Genomic DNA, 15,437 nt, shown 5'->3' on the forward strand with positions numbered 1-15,437 from the left:
TATGGGTATTCCGATTACTTGACTGAGGGAGAGTGGTCATATTAGATTGACAGATGTTTATAATACTCTTATAAACAAGTAAATGCACTGGGTCAGTTCCATTGATTGCCCAATTGTGCTCCATTAGACGAAGACAAGCCGCTATTATCTTGTTAGAGCTAAGTTCTCTGTCCATTGCTGCCCAATTTAAATGTTTCATACTAACAATAAAAGGACTGCATAGTGCGTCTAAATCGGTGTGAACATTACTTATTTTGTTATTGCCATACAAAATCAATATCATCATGGGATCATGATCGCTCGCTGGACGGTGATCAATTTTTAGATACTTCAAATACCGACAGTCAAGAAGATGTACTATAAAGTAATCAATTGTTGACCTGCAATTTGAAGAGTCAAACGTATAATGCCCTGGTTGATCGCCCGGTAGCATTCTATTTACAGAACCCAAACTATGATCAGTTATGTGTGCTAGGAGAATAGCTCCTGGTTCATTTATTGTCCCATCCGTCATAACTGAAGCAGTTATGTTTAGTGCAACATCTACTTCATTGTTGATAGCCCAAATTACCAAACAATCACCACACCTTACATTCAAATCACCCCTTACTATTGAGTGAGTTTGGTATGCCTTCGCAAACGGCACCAAAGCAAAGATTATCCAAGCACTTCAATAAGGAAGCAACGTCGGACCCTGAAGATCTGCGCTGACAGGCATTATAAAAATGTATAACAGATAGTACATGCTTTGAGGGTTTCCATAAAAAATAATGACCTTTATCACCATATTAGAAGGCGAATCTTAGGTACACTTGACACCTAGTCGGGTTTTAACATAGGTAGCTAGAACGCCACTATTTCTCGCTTTTTTCCTCCGAGTTGCCGGAACAAAATACCCTAGGAAGTTTTGGAGTGGTATATTTCCCAGGAGCCTCGTCTCCTGAAAGAGTAAAAAATCAAATCCGGATATATAGTCAATAAATTCAGGGTCCTTAAGCTTGGAATTGAAGCCTGTGATGTTCCTGGACAGTACTTTAAGGGACCGACCTGCTCTCTCCAACACGGGCAGCGTTACATTCCCTGCTTATAACGCCCATGAGCTGCATTATAAACTGGGTCCATGGCCGGAATGGAAAGAACAGGTCTCACTGGATTACTCAGTTCTCTCTCCAGAGTTCAGGGAGCCAGGTCCATGTTTTCAACTGGTCCGGGACATTTCGGAAGATTGGACCAATCCCTGTTCTTGAAGTGAATGTCTGGTCCAACAGTATTCCCTTCTTTAATTTTTTGCACAATAACGCGTAAATACCAATGTTCATATAGATGACATTGTCTAAGGATACTTCAACTCCTAGCAGAGATAAGTTTCACGTTTATTGCAAAATATAGTGCAAATGCTTGCATCTGCAAAAGTCACTGCAGCCACCACAATGCATACAGTGAGACAGTATTCGTATCAGGGGTATCTTCTTGTTGGAAGTCCCTATGATACCTAGATTTTCCCTCATACCTTATCCTTTATTTCCATGGAACAAACCCTTGAAGGTGCAAATTAAACAACACAGAACACACATGATAAGGGAGTATAGGACAAGGACATGGAGGCCCTGGCCCTCCAATGCATTTCCAGCATCACAAACGCAATAATTTCCCAACGACACAATGGTACACCGCGGGTTTCTATTTGATGATAATGATGTGTTATTTCTATAGCGCTTTCGCCAAAGCGCTTTACATGCATAGGGAAGAGTACACTTGCATAGACTATCACCCAACTGAAGTTGGTACTCGTTTATTGACCTTGAAAAGGATGAAAGGCTGAGTTGGCCTTACCGGGGCTTGAACCTGCGACCTGCAGCTCACAAGCAGATCGTAGCAGCGAACGCTCAACCAACAGAGCTATCTTACCGGCTTATTTGATTGATTTATTACAAAACATCAACAGGCGATGTCTGATGAGCTAGAAACGGGGCAGTGCATGCCAGGAAACACAGCCTAGAGTGTGAACGTGGAGTTATAAACAGTCCTATTTTCGAGAAATGGGCACCTGTGTATATTTTTAGAAAGAAGTCCAAAACTAAAGAATACATGTGTAGGGGTGCCTACAGGGTTCGGAATTAAGATTGGATAAGCATGAGCTAAAAACAGCTTGGGGGTATTGAACATTAACGAGTGGCTAGGCGCAACTACTGGGGAACGAGGAGCTAGTTGGATGTGTCCAAATGTTTATATATATACATTGTCCCAAATGCACACAGTTAAAGTCACATAGGTGTTTGTTTGGCATCTGTTGGGCTGGGAAGCCAAAGTAGCCCTGGGTAGCTGTTGGTGTCGAGCAAATCAGGTTCATCTAGGCTACAAGCAGGAGCTAATTAGCTCCCAGCACCCCTCAATTTCGAACACTTTTGTGGTGTTTGTGTGTAGAATACTGTGTCGGAAGCCACATCCACCAAGTTTCATTGAACTGTCATCAACACAGGAAAGCTGCAGGAGAGTGCCTTCACCACTCGTAAAGTATATGCAAGTAACAAGAATGACAGTCACCCATCAGATCTTCGTCTTTAAGACTTGTTCCTACCGTATCAATTTCTCTATCTGAGGTATCTTTTGGTTGGGCTTGTTCCTTTGCCATCAGTGCCAGCAGCTTCTGTATCATGCCAACATCCTTCATGACAGCCTGCAAATTCACCGTCTGGCCATTAGTGAACATCTGATCTCCCATCCGATTCACAGGACGGTACCTACAGCAGAACAGAACCAACACTTTTATGAATGCATATATACATGTAATTTTTAGACCGCAAACTTCAGTCCAAAAAGAGGGTTTCATTCAGGGACGTCATTTCACTGAAGTACCATGGGTAGCTGAAGTGACATCACATGCCCCTTAAACTCTGATGACATCACAGGAAGTGATGTCATTTGTCCCCCCCCCACAAATTGACATCACAGGAAGCAATGGACCCCAACCTTTCACCTCTTGACAAAACAGGAAATGGCATCACATAGCATTGTTCCTACATACACTACGATAGATATGGTTACGATATCACTGTAATGTGATGTACATTTCATACAAGACTGAATCACCCTATTATTTATTTTATTTATTGTTCATTTGTTAGGCGCTAATACAACAAGTAAATGTGTTTCAAAGAGCCCACATGGCAGCAGGGAGGGAGCATGGGATTGAAAAACAATGCATACACAAAAGTTAAAAGAGGCAAACTTGCTATGCCTTGTGAGTGTTCAGAACGTGCAAGTGCAGAGAGAGAGAAGAGGGGGGTGGGGGAGAAGGAGTGCGGGCAAGGGCTGAGTGTCCATGCTCGTGGGTGAGCAGCGGAAGTGCCAAATAAAGTAAGTGCAAGGGAGTGTAAAGCTGAAATAAGTGCATGCCTACACTGGTGTAGGACAGTGGGTGCAGAGGCAAGTGATGTGTGTGAGCAGAAGGTGAGTCGATTGGGTGAGAGAGGCCAGGGCCCCGACGACACACAAGTACCCTGGTCACTAATCACAGTGACTGTGAGGTTAGCAGATGAGGGAAGAAGGGAGTGAAAAGGAAAGTCTTGAGGAGTTTTTGGAATTTGCAGAGGTCCGGCTCAAGACTAACAGGAAGGGTGGCCCACAAGCGGGAACCAGAAGGAAGAGTTCGGCCACCGGCCCTCTGTTTAGCGAAACGCTTCACACACAGAGTTTTTTCCGGAGGAGCACAGAGGTTAGGAGGGAGAATATTTAGTAATAGCAAGTTGCAGATAGCGTGGTCCCCCGGCCCAGGCAGCCTTGTGGATGATGCATAGGGATTTGACTGTAATCCTTGCAGCAACCGGCAGCCAATGTATATTTTTTAGGGCAGGAGAGATGCAGTACTTAGGGGCTTGAGGGCAGGAATAAGTATAGCTGCCCTATTCTGGATTAGCTGGAGTGGTCAAAGAGGGGAAGGGGGTAGATTCAAGAGAAGGCTGATGCAGTAGTCGAGCCTAGAAAGAACCAGAACACTGGTGACATTAAGCTTCTGTAAAGTGAGAAAAGGGAGAAATCCTTTGAGAAGGAAGAGTTGAAATTTTGACTTCTTGGTAGTGTCCAGGATTTGAAGGAGGAAGGATAAAGAGGTGTTGAAGATGATTCCAAGGTTTCTGGCTTCAGATGAAGGAGAAGGGGAGAGCCCTTGGAGGATGGCCAGAGTGAGGGGAGGAAGGAGGCAGCAGGGATCCCAATATGAAAGATCTCAGTCTTGCTGGCATTAAGGCAGAGATAACTGGAAGTGCACAGGACTGGATGGCAGCTAGGCAGTCTGAGATGATGGAAGAGGCAAGAGAGTCAGCAGGAGGTTTGAAGAAGAGTGAGTGTCGTCTGTGTAGCACTGGAAATTGGGGGAGAATGAGGAATTGACGTGTGCCAGCGGAACAAGGTAAGTGTTAAAGAGGCAGGGGGAGAGGTTGGAGCCCTGGGGGACATGTGTATGTATTGTTAATATCAGTGTGTATAGGCTGATATTACCAAATTACTGTGAATGCAAGCAGACTACCAAGGCCAAATGATAATGATATGTTATTATAAAGCACTTACATTTAAGTGCTTTATATAGAACCAATATACATACAATATGACCCAACCTGTGTTGGTACTCATTTAGTTGAGTTGTCCTTTCCGGGATTCGAACCTGCAGATCACACCCAAAATACAGCAGCGAGAGCTCAACCCGGTGAGCTATCCTACCAGCTATAGCTATCTAACCGGCTATAGTCAAATGAGCACTTACATGTCTGAATGTTCTCAAAGTCAGAAAGCAAATTACACTCTGTAGTAGATACCAATAAACTGGTAACTGAGATTTAACAGCAGGCCAGTTCATCTGTAGGTCTGGTGCAAAGTTGGACACAAGTCAAGACTGCATGGATCTACTTTTCAGGCTTCAGAAGTTGGAAAAATGCATACCACTGCGAGGGTTCACAACTGTATATTAAAGACTTTAGAGTAGAGCAAGAAAAGCAGCGCACTCGCACAGCATCCTGTCCTCTGGGCACTTGCTACCTGATACATGCAAACAAACCTCCTGAACAGCACGCCAGGGAGATAGGAAAAATAGACACATTATAACAAAGCATTAATTCAATGAAATCAAGGGTGAAAAGCAAAATACATATCATTTTTATCTGCACTGTGAATTTGAGGTGTTTAAGAACTGACTAAATTAATGGCTCACTCCGTGAAGTGTGTCTAGAATAACCCTTTAATGAGTCTAGCAATTATTGTATAGAATTCCAGAAAAACTATTTGTTATTCCTATTCTTTCTTATTTGCTCAAAGTGTTACACTTGTGGAACCCCCTGTTTTTAAGAGGCCTTAACAAATTAGCCAGCCATTCCAGATACAAAGCCACATGGCACTGGCCACGGCCCAACAGGTCAATTTTAAACAACTTTAAAAATAAAAATGTTTAGGGGTAGCAAGAGAGACCACAGGGGTAGCAAGGGAGACCTCAGAGGTCGCAGTTGCGACACCTGGCGACTCCCAAATGATGTCCCTGGTTTCATTTAACCTCTGAACATGCACATTTATAGTGATTAACTCTAATCCCAAACAAGCTTATAGCAACTTTATTTTCCTTCCCTCTCTTGACTATAGATAATGCAGCTTAGTAAACAAGCATGAATAGATGCATTTATTATTAGAAAAATGTTTTCAGTCACAAACACTATTTAGACGTATGCAGGTAAATGCCTTGTTTATTTTATACACTTGGCAAGCAGAACTGTTGACATTTGAGTATTTCAATGAATGATCTTATTATTTTGTATCTCTTGTTTTTTGTGTTTTGGTTTATGTTTGTATGTGTACATTATATATTATTGGTATTCATTGTTGATGTTTATGCCACATAGTTTTTAGCCCTGAAGACGGACATGGGATCCGTAAAGCACTGGCTTTAGGACACTTTTTGGACAATCACTGCCTTTTAACATGATGAAATAAAAGAACTGAGTGACGAAATACTGGAATGGAGAACATGATTTAAGAAGATGAATAACTCAATTGTAATAATGTTAGAAGGGACACATCCTATGGGTGCATTATTCATTTACCCACTGTGAGGGTTTAGGAGCTAGGAGCAAGAGACTGACACAGAGGTGGCATGTTGATTGACAAACACTTTTAACACCTAAAATTCGGGTCTGGGGGTAGGGGTTGGAGGAAATCCCAACTAACCCTAACGCTAAGAGGGGATTCCCTGCCTCAACAAAACTAATGAAACGGTCTGTGTCAGACGGTCCAAAGTAAAGTTTGTCGTCCTGTGTCCAAATCCTAACCTGTCCCTCACAAGCTAAACTCAATATAAAGTGAAAAGGGGAAGTGTCTCTTGGCTGTCGAGATGCAGCCCAGCTAGGTAGCTCAAAACAAAAGTTTCAGAAGTTTGTAGAAAAGCAAGCAAAATGTCCACAAATCAAGTGGTTGTTTCCCTTTCCCCAGATTCTTTCCAGCTTTCTCCAACTTCTTATATTTGTCTTTAACAATTGAGACAAGACTTTATCTTTATTTGATAAACCCAACTCCCAGGTCCTGCAACAAGGAAGAATGGTCTGGACAACTTTGCCAAGCCGAGTTGAGGGTTCCAGACCCTATTCTCAGTACCCCTCCTCTTGGTGTGCTCTCCTGCCAAGTCGAGCACTCAATGTTCCTGGATTCACTCTAGTCTTTCTCTGTATTCACTTCCACCCAGGGCCTTGGTTTGCTCTCCTGCCAAGATCAGCGAATGTCACTTCTATATGCAAAGTTCGTATTCACCTCACTTCCTAGTTGGGGTATGCTTTCCTTATGTGGGTCTCAGACCTCCTTCACTTGATTATGCTCAACGTTCACTTGGTCTGATCTTTTTTTCGATCCACAGCCTTGGTTTAATAACCTGCCAAAGTCTGCGAGTGCCACTTATCTTTGTAAAGTATATGGGTCCAAACCCCCTTCACTTGAATACTCTGCCCCGATGAATATTGCCTCTCTACTTCGCTTCTGGCCCCTTGCACTCTCTGGGTCTTCCCAGTCCAGTTATTAGCCACCCTTGCACCTGTAGGATCTTGGCCGTAACATTCTGGGTTTTTGTGGGTCTCCCAAGAGCTTCAGAGGCTCTCCTGGCTTCTCAGGACCTTCTCCGGTCTTTCAAGTCCCTTGCCTACAGCTTTACAGCGGTTTTGTTGCACCTCAGCAGTTTCAGTTACCAGCAAGTGTCTTGTCTTGCCTCAGGTCTGCCTTCTGTGTTGCAGGTCTTCTGCGAGCGTGCTTCCCTCCAGGACGCCGTGCTGGACTGAAGTTGAAGACACCATTGTTCTCTTCCCTCTCAAGCTTTAAATGAAACTTGGCCAATAGGAGAGTCTAGTAGACTAGAGTGTGTCTGTTGGTTCTAGCGAGTGATCATCATTCCTTGAGGCCTCTTCCCCATCCCAGTTGTTCTCATTTGGGATATGCTACTATATCACATGGAAGTAATAGGTAATGGGGAATTGGCAAGGGCTTGAGGAAAGGTGAGAGGGCCAAGGGGATACCGCATTCTCCCAAAGTGGTTACTACTCCCAATGGTGTCCTCCTTTCACACAAGATCCACCCACTGAGTACAATCCCCAGGAGAAATATTGGGTAGCGGCCTCACTACTCTGGCCACATGGAAAGGGGCTTCCCCATCTAAAGCAGTGAAGACACATCAGGATTCTTCACACCACCCATTGCCATGTTAATCCCTATGGCATTCTCCCCAACTACCTGCCCCTCTGTGGTTGAAACAACCTCTTGGGTACTCCTTGAGCTAGCTCTGTCAGTAAGTAAACAGTGAAGTTGTGTATTCATGAGCATTCATTTCTTTTACCCTTCTTTGGTGGAAGTTAATTAAACACTACTGTTCCTTAATTCTTACTCATACATTGAACAATGTGACACGAATGTCCTAAGTGTCAATTAGGTGGAGAAGGGAGTTGGAGGGGGGAGGTAATTTGTTATTTGTGTTTATTTCCGTTGTTAAAAAAAAGTAAATACCATGAAAAAATTGTGATTTTATATTTCAAATATGTTATATATTAAATTTGCTATTGTAATAGGATAGTTACAAATACGATTCCCCATACCACGTTTAATTACCACGTTTAATCTGTATTAATTTCACGATTTAACCAATATTGTGGCACTATTAGTGATCCTACTTATAATTTCTTTTTTATTATTAAGATATATGGTTTATACATAAAAAACCTTTATCCACAATTATCATTCCTTGTGAGTATCTAATATAGTTCAAAGAAGAAAAGAGTAGAGAGAGGGAACACAATTGGAGTCAAGAATATTATAATAGACAATGCATTAAAGCACATTTCCATCATTAGCTCCTTACTATGTAGGTCCTGCTCCCAGACTCTAATTCTTTTCCTCAGTTAAAAGAACATCCTTCAGGAAGTTTGTCAAGGCACACATTAGTTTAAAGTCTTCCCCATGCAGATAGTTCTCCACCAATCTTCGGTGGTGCATCAATCTTTTGCTCTTATCATCAAGCTCAAGTAATTAGTTCTTAGGCATGTGAGACCTGTGCAACTTAAAGTTATATGTTTCAAAATGTAACTAAGCACATCTGGGAAAGGCAAATAACATTAAAAGACACAAAGAAAGAAAAAACACATAGGCACCACCAGAAGATTGTACTGAAGAATCCGCTAACAGAGAGGTGCAAAGTGATTATTTATAGAGAGGGGGCTCAAATTAATAGCATAAATACCGCTCAAGCCTTGGCTATGGCAGTCAAGTCGACAAAACCCTGCAAGTGGCGTCAAGCACACTTGATGGCAGATGCATTTCATGATCTCCAGGTAGCCAAACCTGTTTGGCAGCCGTCAAAGGCAAAAACCCTTCAGGAAAGAAATTCCCCAGTAATAGATGCAGCCAAGTGGCAGGGAGGCTTGGATAACAGAATTGAGTGTGAAAATTTGAGCAGAGTTCTCAAAGCAAAAAAACCTGACTCCGGAAACGCATCGGCAAACCCTATCCATCTGCAGGCATCTAACTGCTATCTATATGACATTTTACAACAGTGCAAGGAGTCAGAAGGGACAGTGATGGTGGCATTGACATTGGACTCCAAGCCTCCAAACGAGACCACAATCTACGGACCCAATGAGTTGACAAATGCAGAAATTCTGAGCTTCGATCGATCAGTGGAGGAGGAAAAAGAAAAAAAAGAAAAAGTGGGCTTTTACTCCCCTTCAAGAAAGAACCAATAACAAAGCCCCAAGTAAGGACAGACACAGCCCCAGTGGACAACTTTCAACTTAAGCCTGAACAAAAGCATAGTGTGGGGAAGGTGGGCAACTTGGAATTCAGAGACCCAGTGCAGACCCAAATCAAAATAATTCAAGAAGAAATGATTGGACAACACGAAGAGAAAAAGGTGACCTTGGCTATAATAAAAGCAAGTGAAATACACATAGATGCTGCAAGGAAACTGGCCTCGTGTCCAATAACAAAGCAAAATAGCACTATTAATAGCAGTAAAAATAAGCACACTCTGAAATCCAAGACCTATCGAAGGAGGCACCAGGCACAAATAGATTGCCGGAGAACTGACCTCCCAAAGAAAAAGGGAACACAATGACCACAGGCATTAATAAATCTCAAAATGTAAAACAATACTCACCCCAATATCTTGGAAAAGCAAATGTGACAAGAACAAGTAAAGGAAGGACTTGGATTCCTTAATAAGGAAAGGAATAGTAACATCATGGTTTCCATTTCATCACCATCTTCTCTTGACGACTGCCTTCTCCCCTCGTAATCTAAATCATAGGTGAAATCCATTAGACTCAACTCCCTTATAGACTATCTGCAATATGATGGCGGCATTGAACATCTCCTCTGCCCCATTCATGAAGTTGTATTAGGTGATCAATGAGAATTATAAATATCAAGCAACTCTATTGGCAATGGTCCATTCAAAGCTAGTACTTGTAGAAACCTATATAATATCATTAAAATCCAGAGTTGACCAGGAAGCGGCAAGTTCTGCTCAATTGCAAAACACGCTATAGGAAGCTCTCCACAGAGAGAAATGATAAGAAACTTCTACTGTGTACATTATTAGAAATTCTAAAGGAAAAATGAACACACAACAGACAAAATGGACAACCATGAAAAGTACTAACTTAACTGGGGAAACCTCAGAGTTGATCACCATAGGAGAGGGATTGAATGCCCAGCCCGAAAGAACCTCTTTGCTGAGAAAACATAAAAAAGGCAAATGAAATGGGCCTAAGTCAAGGGCAAAGGGGTGCTAAGGCACAAAAAACACTCAACTACAACAAAATCAAGTGGGTCTGAATTCGTAGAAATTAAAGAGCAGAACCATTTTCCTGTGTTCCAAAAAAATTAGAAGAGGTAACCTACTGAAACAATGAAGGAAACTAAACTGATGAAGAAGACTCAACAGAAGAAGTTAAAGCAAAACCTTTCAAATTAAAAAAAAAAAGAATCTAATAAAGTTGTACGATACTGAGGACGCTTCCCAAAGTAGCAGAAATAGAGAGCTGTCTTTAGATAGGCTGACGCTAACCAGAAATGAGGAAGATGAGAGAAGTTGCATGAGTTGGGCACAGATAATATCGGATGCAGAAAGAGAAGAATGTGAAGAAAGAGAAGACGCGAATAACGCTTCTCTAGAGGAAAGGGAATAAGATGGTCAGATTCTAGTGGGTCTGCACCCAAGACATCAGAGCAGCCATACAACCAGATCGGCATGAAGGAGTATCATATGGTCAGAGGGGGGTGTCTCCACCACCCTATGTAAGCAGACTAAGGACATTACCAGGTAGATGGCAATGCAGGAATATTACCCTGTGGTGGACAGAAAAATGATGAGGGAGGAAAAGTAGTGCCATGTGTCACAGTTCCTGTTACTCAAAAAAGGAGGAACAAGGCCACAATATAGACCTTGGCCACACATGGATCGAGAAAATCTGAAAAATAAGCTCCCAATGTTGACATCGGGAGCCGGAAAATGGATACATGAGTTAGAAAAAATGATGGGAGGGAACACGTCAGCTATTGGGGATATTAAGGGTCTTTTAATCGCTATACTTGGTGATAGAGCCGACTATGTATGGACACGTGCAGGTTACCCTGGAGTGACTACAGTTAATACTGTGCATGACGGAGCACTGTTTAAGAATTTCAGAACTGCAGTATGGAAAGTGCTTCGAGTGCTATATCCGGACACTTCTGATATGGGAGCTATAATGACACGTAAAATGAAGGAGTCAGATGATCCTTTGCTTTACATTCAGAATTTCCAAGACGCCTGGGTGCTGGAAAAACGTGAATCTTGGGGGAACTCTATACCTGTGTGTTACCATATATTATGCCATGGGCTGCAAGAACAGGTACAGAAGCTGCTCAAGAAATTGGTAGGAATTGAGGCCAAGCTATGGTCTGAAATACAGTTATCGCGCACTATTGTAGGCTGCTGCAAGAGAAAAATCACAAAAAGGATGCTGCACGAAAAGGTGAAGATGCCAAATTAGTGCAGAAAAAATGTAAAAATATGCCATTGAGGGGGCAATGATTACTAATACAGACAGATAACATACACAGCAGATAAATAATCAAAGGCAGTTTGATCAAGGCAATAACGGGTTTTACCCAAGAGGAAGAGGCTGCCGAGGAACAGGATGGCAGAGTAATCAGGGAGGTTTCCAGAGTAATCAGGGAGGCTTTCAAAACATGCAAAACAGCAACCATGATATGCAGAATGGGCAATTAATCAGACCGCCGCCAGTATGTTGGACGTGTGGGATGACAGGGCATCTAGAATGCACATACAGAAGTCAAGGCGTGGTGCAAAACGACCAAGGTACAAGACGAGGGATGGTGAATCCACCTGTGTTCTTGCAGCAGGGTGGAAATGGAGTTGCACAAAACCACACGGTGCAGCAGCAAGCGCTGGGAGAACAGCAAAGTTTGCAACAACAGAATGGTACACATTTTCAACAGGGACAGTCTCAACAGTCGCCAATGCAACTGTTGGAAACAACAAGTACAGGACAGGCACGGAATTCTGAAATAAGAAATGACATTGGTGATGGAGGAAGTCTATTCACTCAATATCTCAAGACTATTTGTCTGAAAGGGCTTCTCGCCCACATGTATGTATTTCTGTGTATGCATCCAAGTAATACCACTTCAAATTTCCTCATGTAACGAAACAATCTGTAATAAGTAACACTCTTTGGGCCGCATGTATGTAATCCTTAATCAAGCCTTCTTACGTCTTCTCATAGACAGTCGATGCCTGTGGGCTGTAGTGCGCTCTACAAATCCAAAAATAAAATAAATAAAATAATATGGGACAAAATTATATATGGCCTAGGAAAGCTCACTGGGAGACCTCATGTGTTCTATCCTATCAGTGACACCGAACCCTCACGAGGAACCAAGGGAAGATGTCTTTATAGGGGATAAAGAATATTATTTCTTAGTTGACACGGGTGCGACGCGCTCGCCTATGAATGAAGGCAAGTTTTCTTTTTCCGGCGATGCCATAAATACTCAGGCCTTCACAGGAGTAACAAGTTGTGTTCCTCTCACAAAAGAACTTCCAGTTTGCATAGGAGAATGCGACATGAGTGTGCCATTGCTATATTCAAGGCAAACCCCAGTGACTATATTGGGAAGAGACCTAATGACAAAGTTAAACATGATAATCTCGTTCACGGAGAAGGGCATAGTATGTTCAACTCCAGGAATGCATTATTTGAACGTATGCAAAATGATTAGAGCATACGCAGGACGAATGGCTATGAGAGCTATTCCATTGGAACCAGAAATATTCGCATAAGGAGTGCGTATATTAATGACATGGCTACCAGGCATTGCAGACAAAACAATGAGAACCCCAGATGAGTTTCTTTTCAGGCCTAGAATACCTATGCATGAGGAAAAGGGACAAGTGTTTCCTTTGACAATACAACCAGCCATAGTACAAGGAAAGATGGCATTGCTTTATGGTTGTGAGGACGAAGGCAGACAATGGTGCGCATTGATCGCCATTGGGGAAGGATACAGATTGACTGATTTCACTGATGAAAATCTATTTGAAGAACAAATAGGTGAAGATGAGATAACAGTTGAGGTTAATCTCATTTATTGGGTGAAAATGATTAAAAGAGAGGTGCCCCAAAGAATGATGCTGGCACAAAAACGTCCTGAATATTTTGATGACTGAGACATGGCAAAGATGCCTGTCTCAGTATGGACTACAGGCCCTCATGACGTAGGCTTAATGAAAGGAGTCGGAGAAGTGAAGATTAAATTGAAACCAGGAGCAATATTACCAAAAAGCACGACAGTATCCCATGTCTAGGGAAGCAGATGAAGGGATCTTAAAAACAATTTCTGCCATGATGGAGTAGGGCATTTTAGAGGACTTCAGAATCGTCATGTAATACTTCGAATTACCCCGTGAAAAAAGGGAAAGGGGGTCTTGGAGGCTAGTGCAAGATCTATGCCCAATAAATGATATTGTTAAAGCCGAGTTCCCTCTAGTTCCTAACCCGTCCACAATGCTACGTAATATACCTGTTGAGGCACAATATTTCACGGTGATTGACTTGAAAAATGCATTTTTCTCAATCCCATTGCACAAAGACTCACAAGATCAGACATCATTCACGTTCAGACAAGTTTGTCTGAAAAGCACAAGGCTGCCTCAGGGGTACTGTGAGTTTCCTTCGATTTTCAACAGAGTCCTACAGGTGGACTTAAGCCATATTGCATTAGATTTAGAGAGTGTTGTCTTATAATACATGGATGACATTCTAATATGCAGCACGGCAGAGGAAAAGAGCAGACACAATTCTATTCAGCTATTGACTTTATCGGCTGAGAAAGGATATAAAGTTGACAAAGAGAAGTTACAGTATTGTCAACAAGAAGTGCTGTACATAGGCCAGCTGATCTCACATGAGGGGAAACAGGTTACCCCCTGAAAGGGCTGAAGCCATCTCAAAAACAGCCAAGCCACACACGATAAAATAAATGCAGAGTTTTCTAGGATTATGATATTATCTTAGGGTATGGGTCTTTGACTACAGTTCCTATACCAAGCCCTTGTAACAAGCCTTAAAGAAAGCATAGGCAACGAAAGAAAAAAATTGTGTGGACCAAGACCATGGAAGAAGGGTTTTTCAAATTAAAAAAGGCCATTTGCACGGCACCAGTTTTAGAGATTCCCAATTATGCAGAGGAATTTTACCTGTTTTCACACATGAATGGCAGTGTTATGACGGCAGTACTCACACGGAAAACCGCGCTGGGGTACAAGCTCCTGGCATACTACAGTGGGAATATAGACCCAGTGATGAGGGGTCACTTCCCATGCGAACAAAGTTTAGCTGCCGCAGCATTCGCCATAAAAAAAGGCTACAACCATTGGCATGGGATGTCCAATGACTGTTTGTCGAGCACACATTATTTTCCATTTTAGAGAAACCAAAAGGCACGTTAACATCTCAGAGAGCTTCTGCTTATAAAGTGGTCATATCAAATCCTACGATTAAAATAGTTCGATGCAAAAAAGTGAACCCAGCTATGTTCATAGCGTAGCCAGTCACTGAAGGAGTGCCAATACATGACTGCGCAAACTATAAAACATTTTATGAGATTCCCAGAATAAAAGAAAACACATTGACAGAAGGAGAAATTATCTTCGTTGAGGGTTCAAAACAATGGACCGAGATATACAGGCACCGCTGTGATGAAACACATGGCAAATGGGGAATTTCGAGTACTCATCAGTGCATGATTACCTTCACATTATTCAGCACAAGCTGCAGCATTATTGGTGTTGATACTCGCACTCGAGAGTCACGCAGACCAGGAAGTGACGGTGTACAGTGACTCCACCTATGTGATGTCGACAGTTTACGCAGGCCTATTGTGCTGGAAAAGGAGGGGCTACCTCCAAGCGGATGGCACATCAGTGCAGCACGCTGCCCTATTGGAAAGGCTCATTAAGGCACTACAACTCCCAGAGGGCATAGCGGTTGTGAAATTGTTCGCTCACCTGGTATCTATGGGGACGCCGCCCAGCCCTGGTTGGATGATTTGCTCTCTCGAACCCTCTCCCGGTCCCTTGGTAAGGCCTCTGGTTAAAGATGGGTCTGCATTATTGGAGAGCTGGATTCAATACCAGATTGTCTTTATGTTTTCCCACCTCCCTTCTCCTCACCTTAATATTGTAAAAGGTGGATTCTCCGTCATGCTCCTCGTGGCAGGGGCGTGTCGATGTGGGGGGCGAACAGTGACCAAGTCACTTCACTGGTGCAAGCCCCCCTGTGGGAATCCAGGCCTGCTGCGACTCCGTAGGTTTGCTGCTTTAAAGTCTTTATATGCAGTTCTTATGTACCTCTTAGTTCGAA

General features: G+C 42.7%; 1 protein-coding gene across 1 annotated transcript in view; it reads right to left on the reverse strand.

The window, feature by feature from the left end:
- Positions 1-15,437, reverse strand: part of POLR1A (RNA polymerase I subunit A) — a 1,786,762-nt gene that overhangs the window by 1,188,748 nt on the left and 582,577 nt on the right. Inside the window, exon 9 of the mRNA XM_069632173.1 lies at positions 2,579-2,741. Within this exon, the coding sequence (XP_069488274.1) occupies positions 2,579-2,741 (163 nt within the window). The remainder of the gene's footprint in view (positions 1-2,578; positions 2,742-15,437) is intronic.

The sequence above is a fragment of the Ambystoma mexicanum genome, chromosome 6q (assembly GCF_040938575.1).
Source record: "Ambystoma mexicanum isolate Mex_15411 chromosome 6q, UKY_AmexF1_1, whole genome shotgun sequence".
Classification (NCBI taxonomy): domain Eukaryota; kingdom Metazoa; phylum Chordata; class Amphibia; order Caudata; family Ambystomatidae; genus Ambystoma; species Ambystoma mexicanum.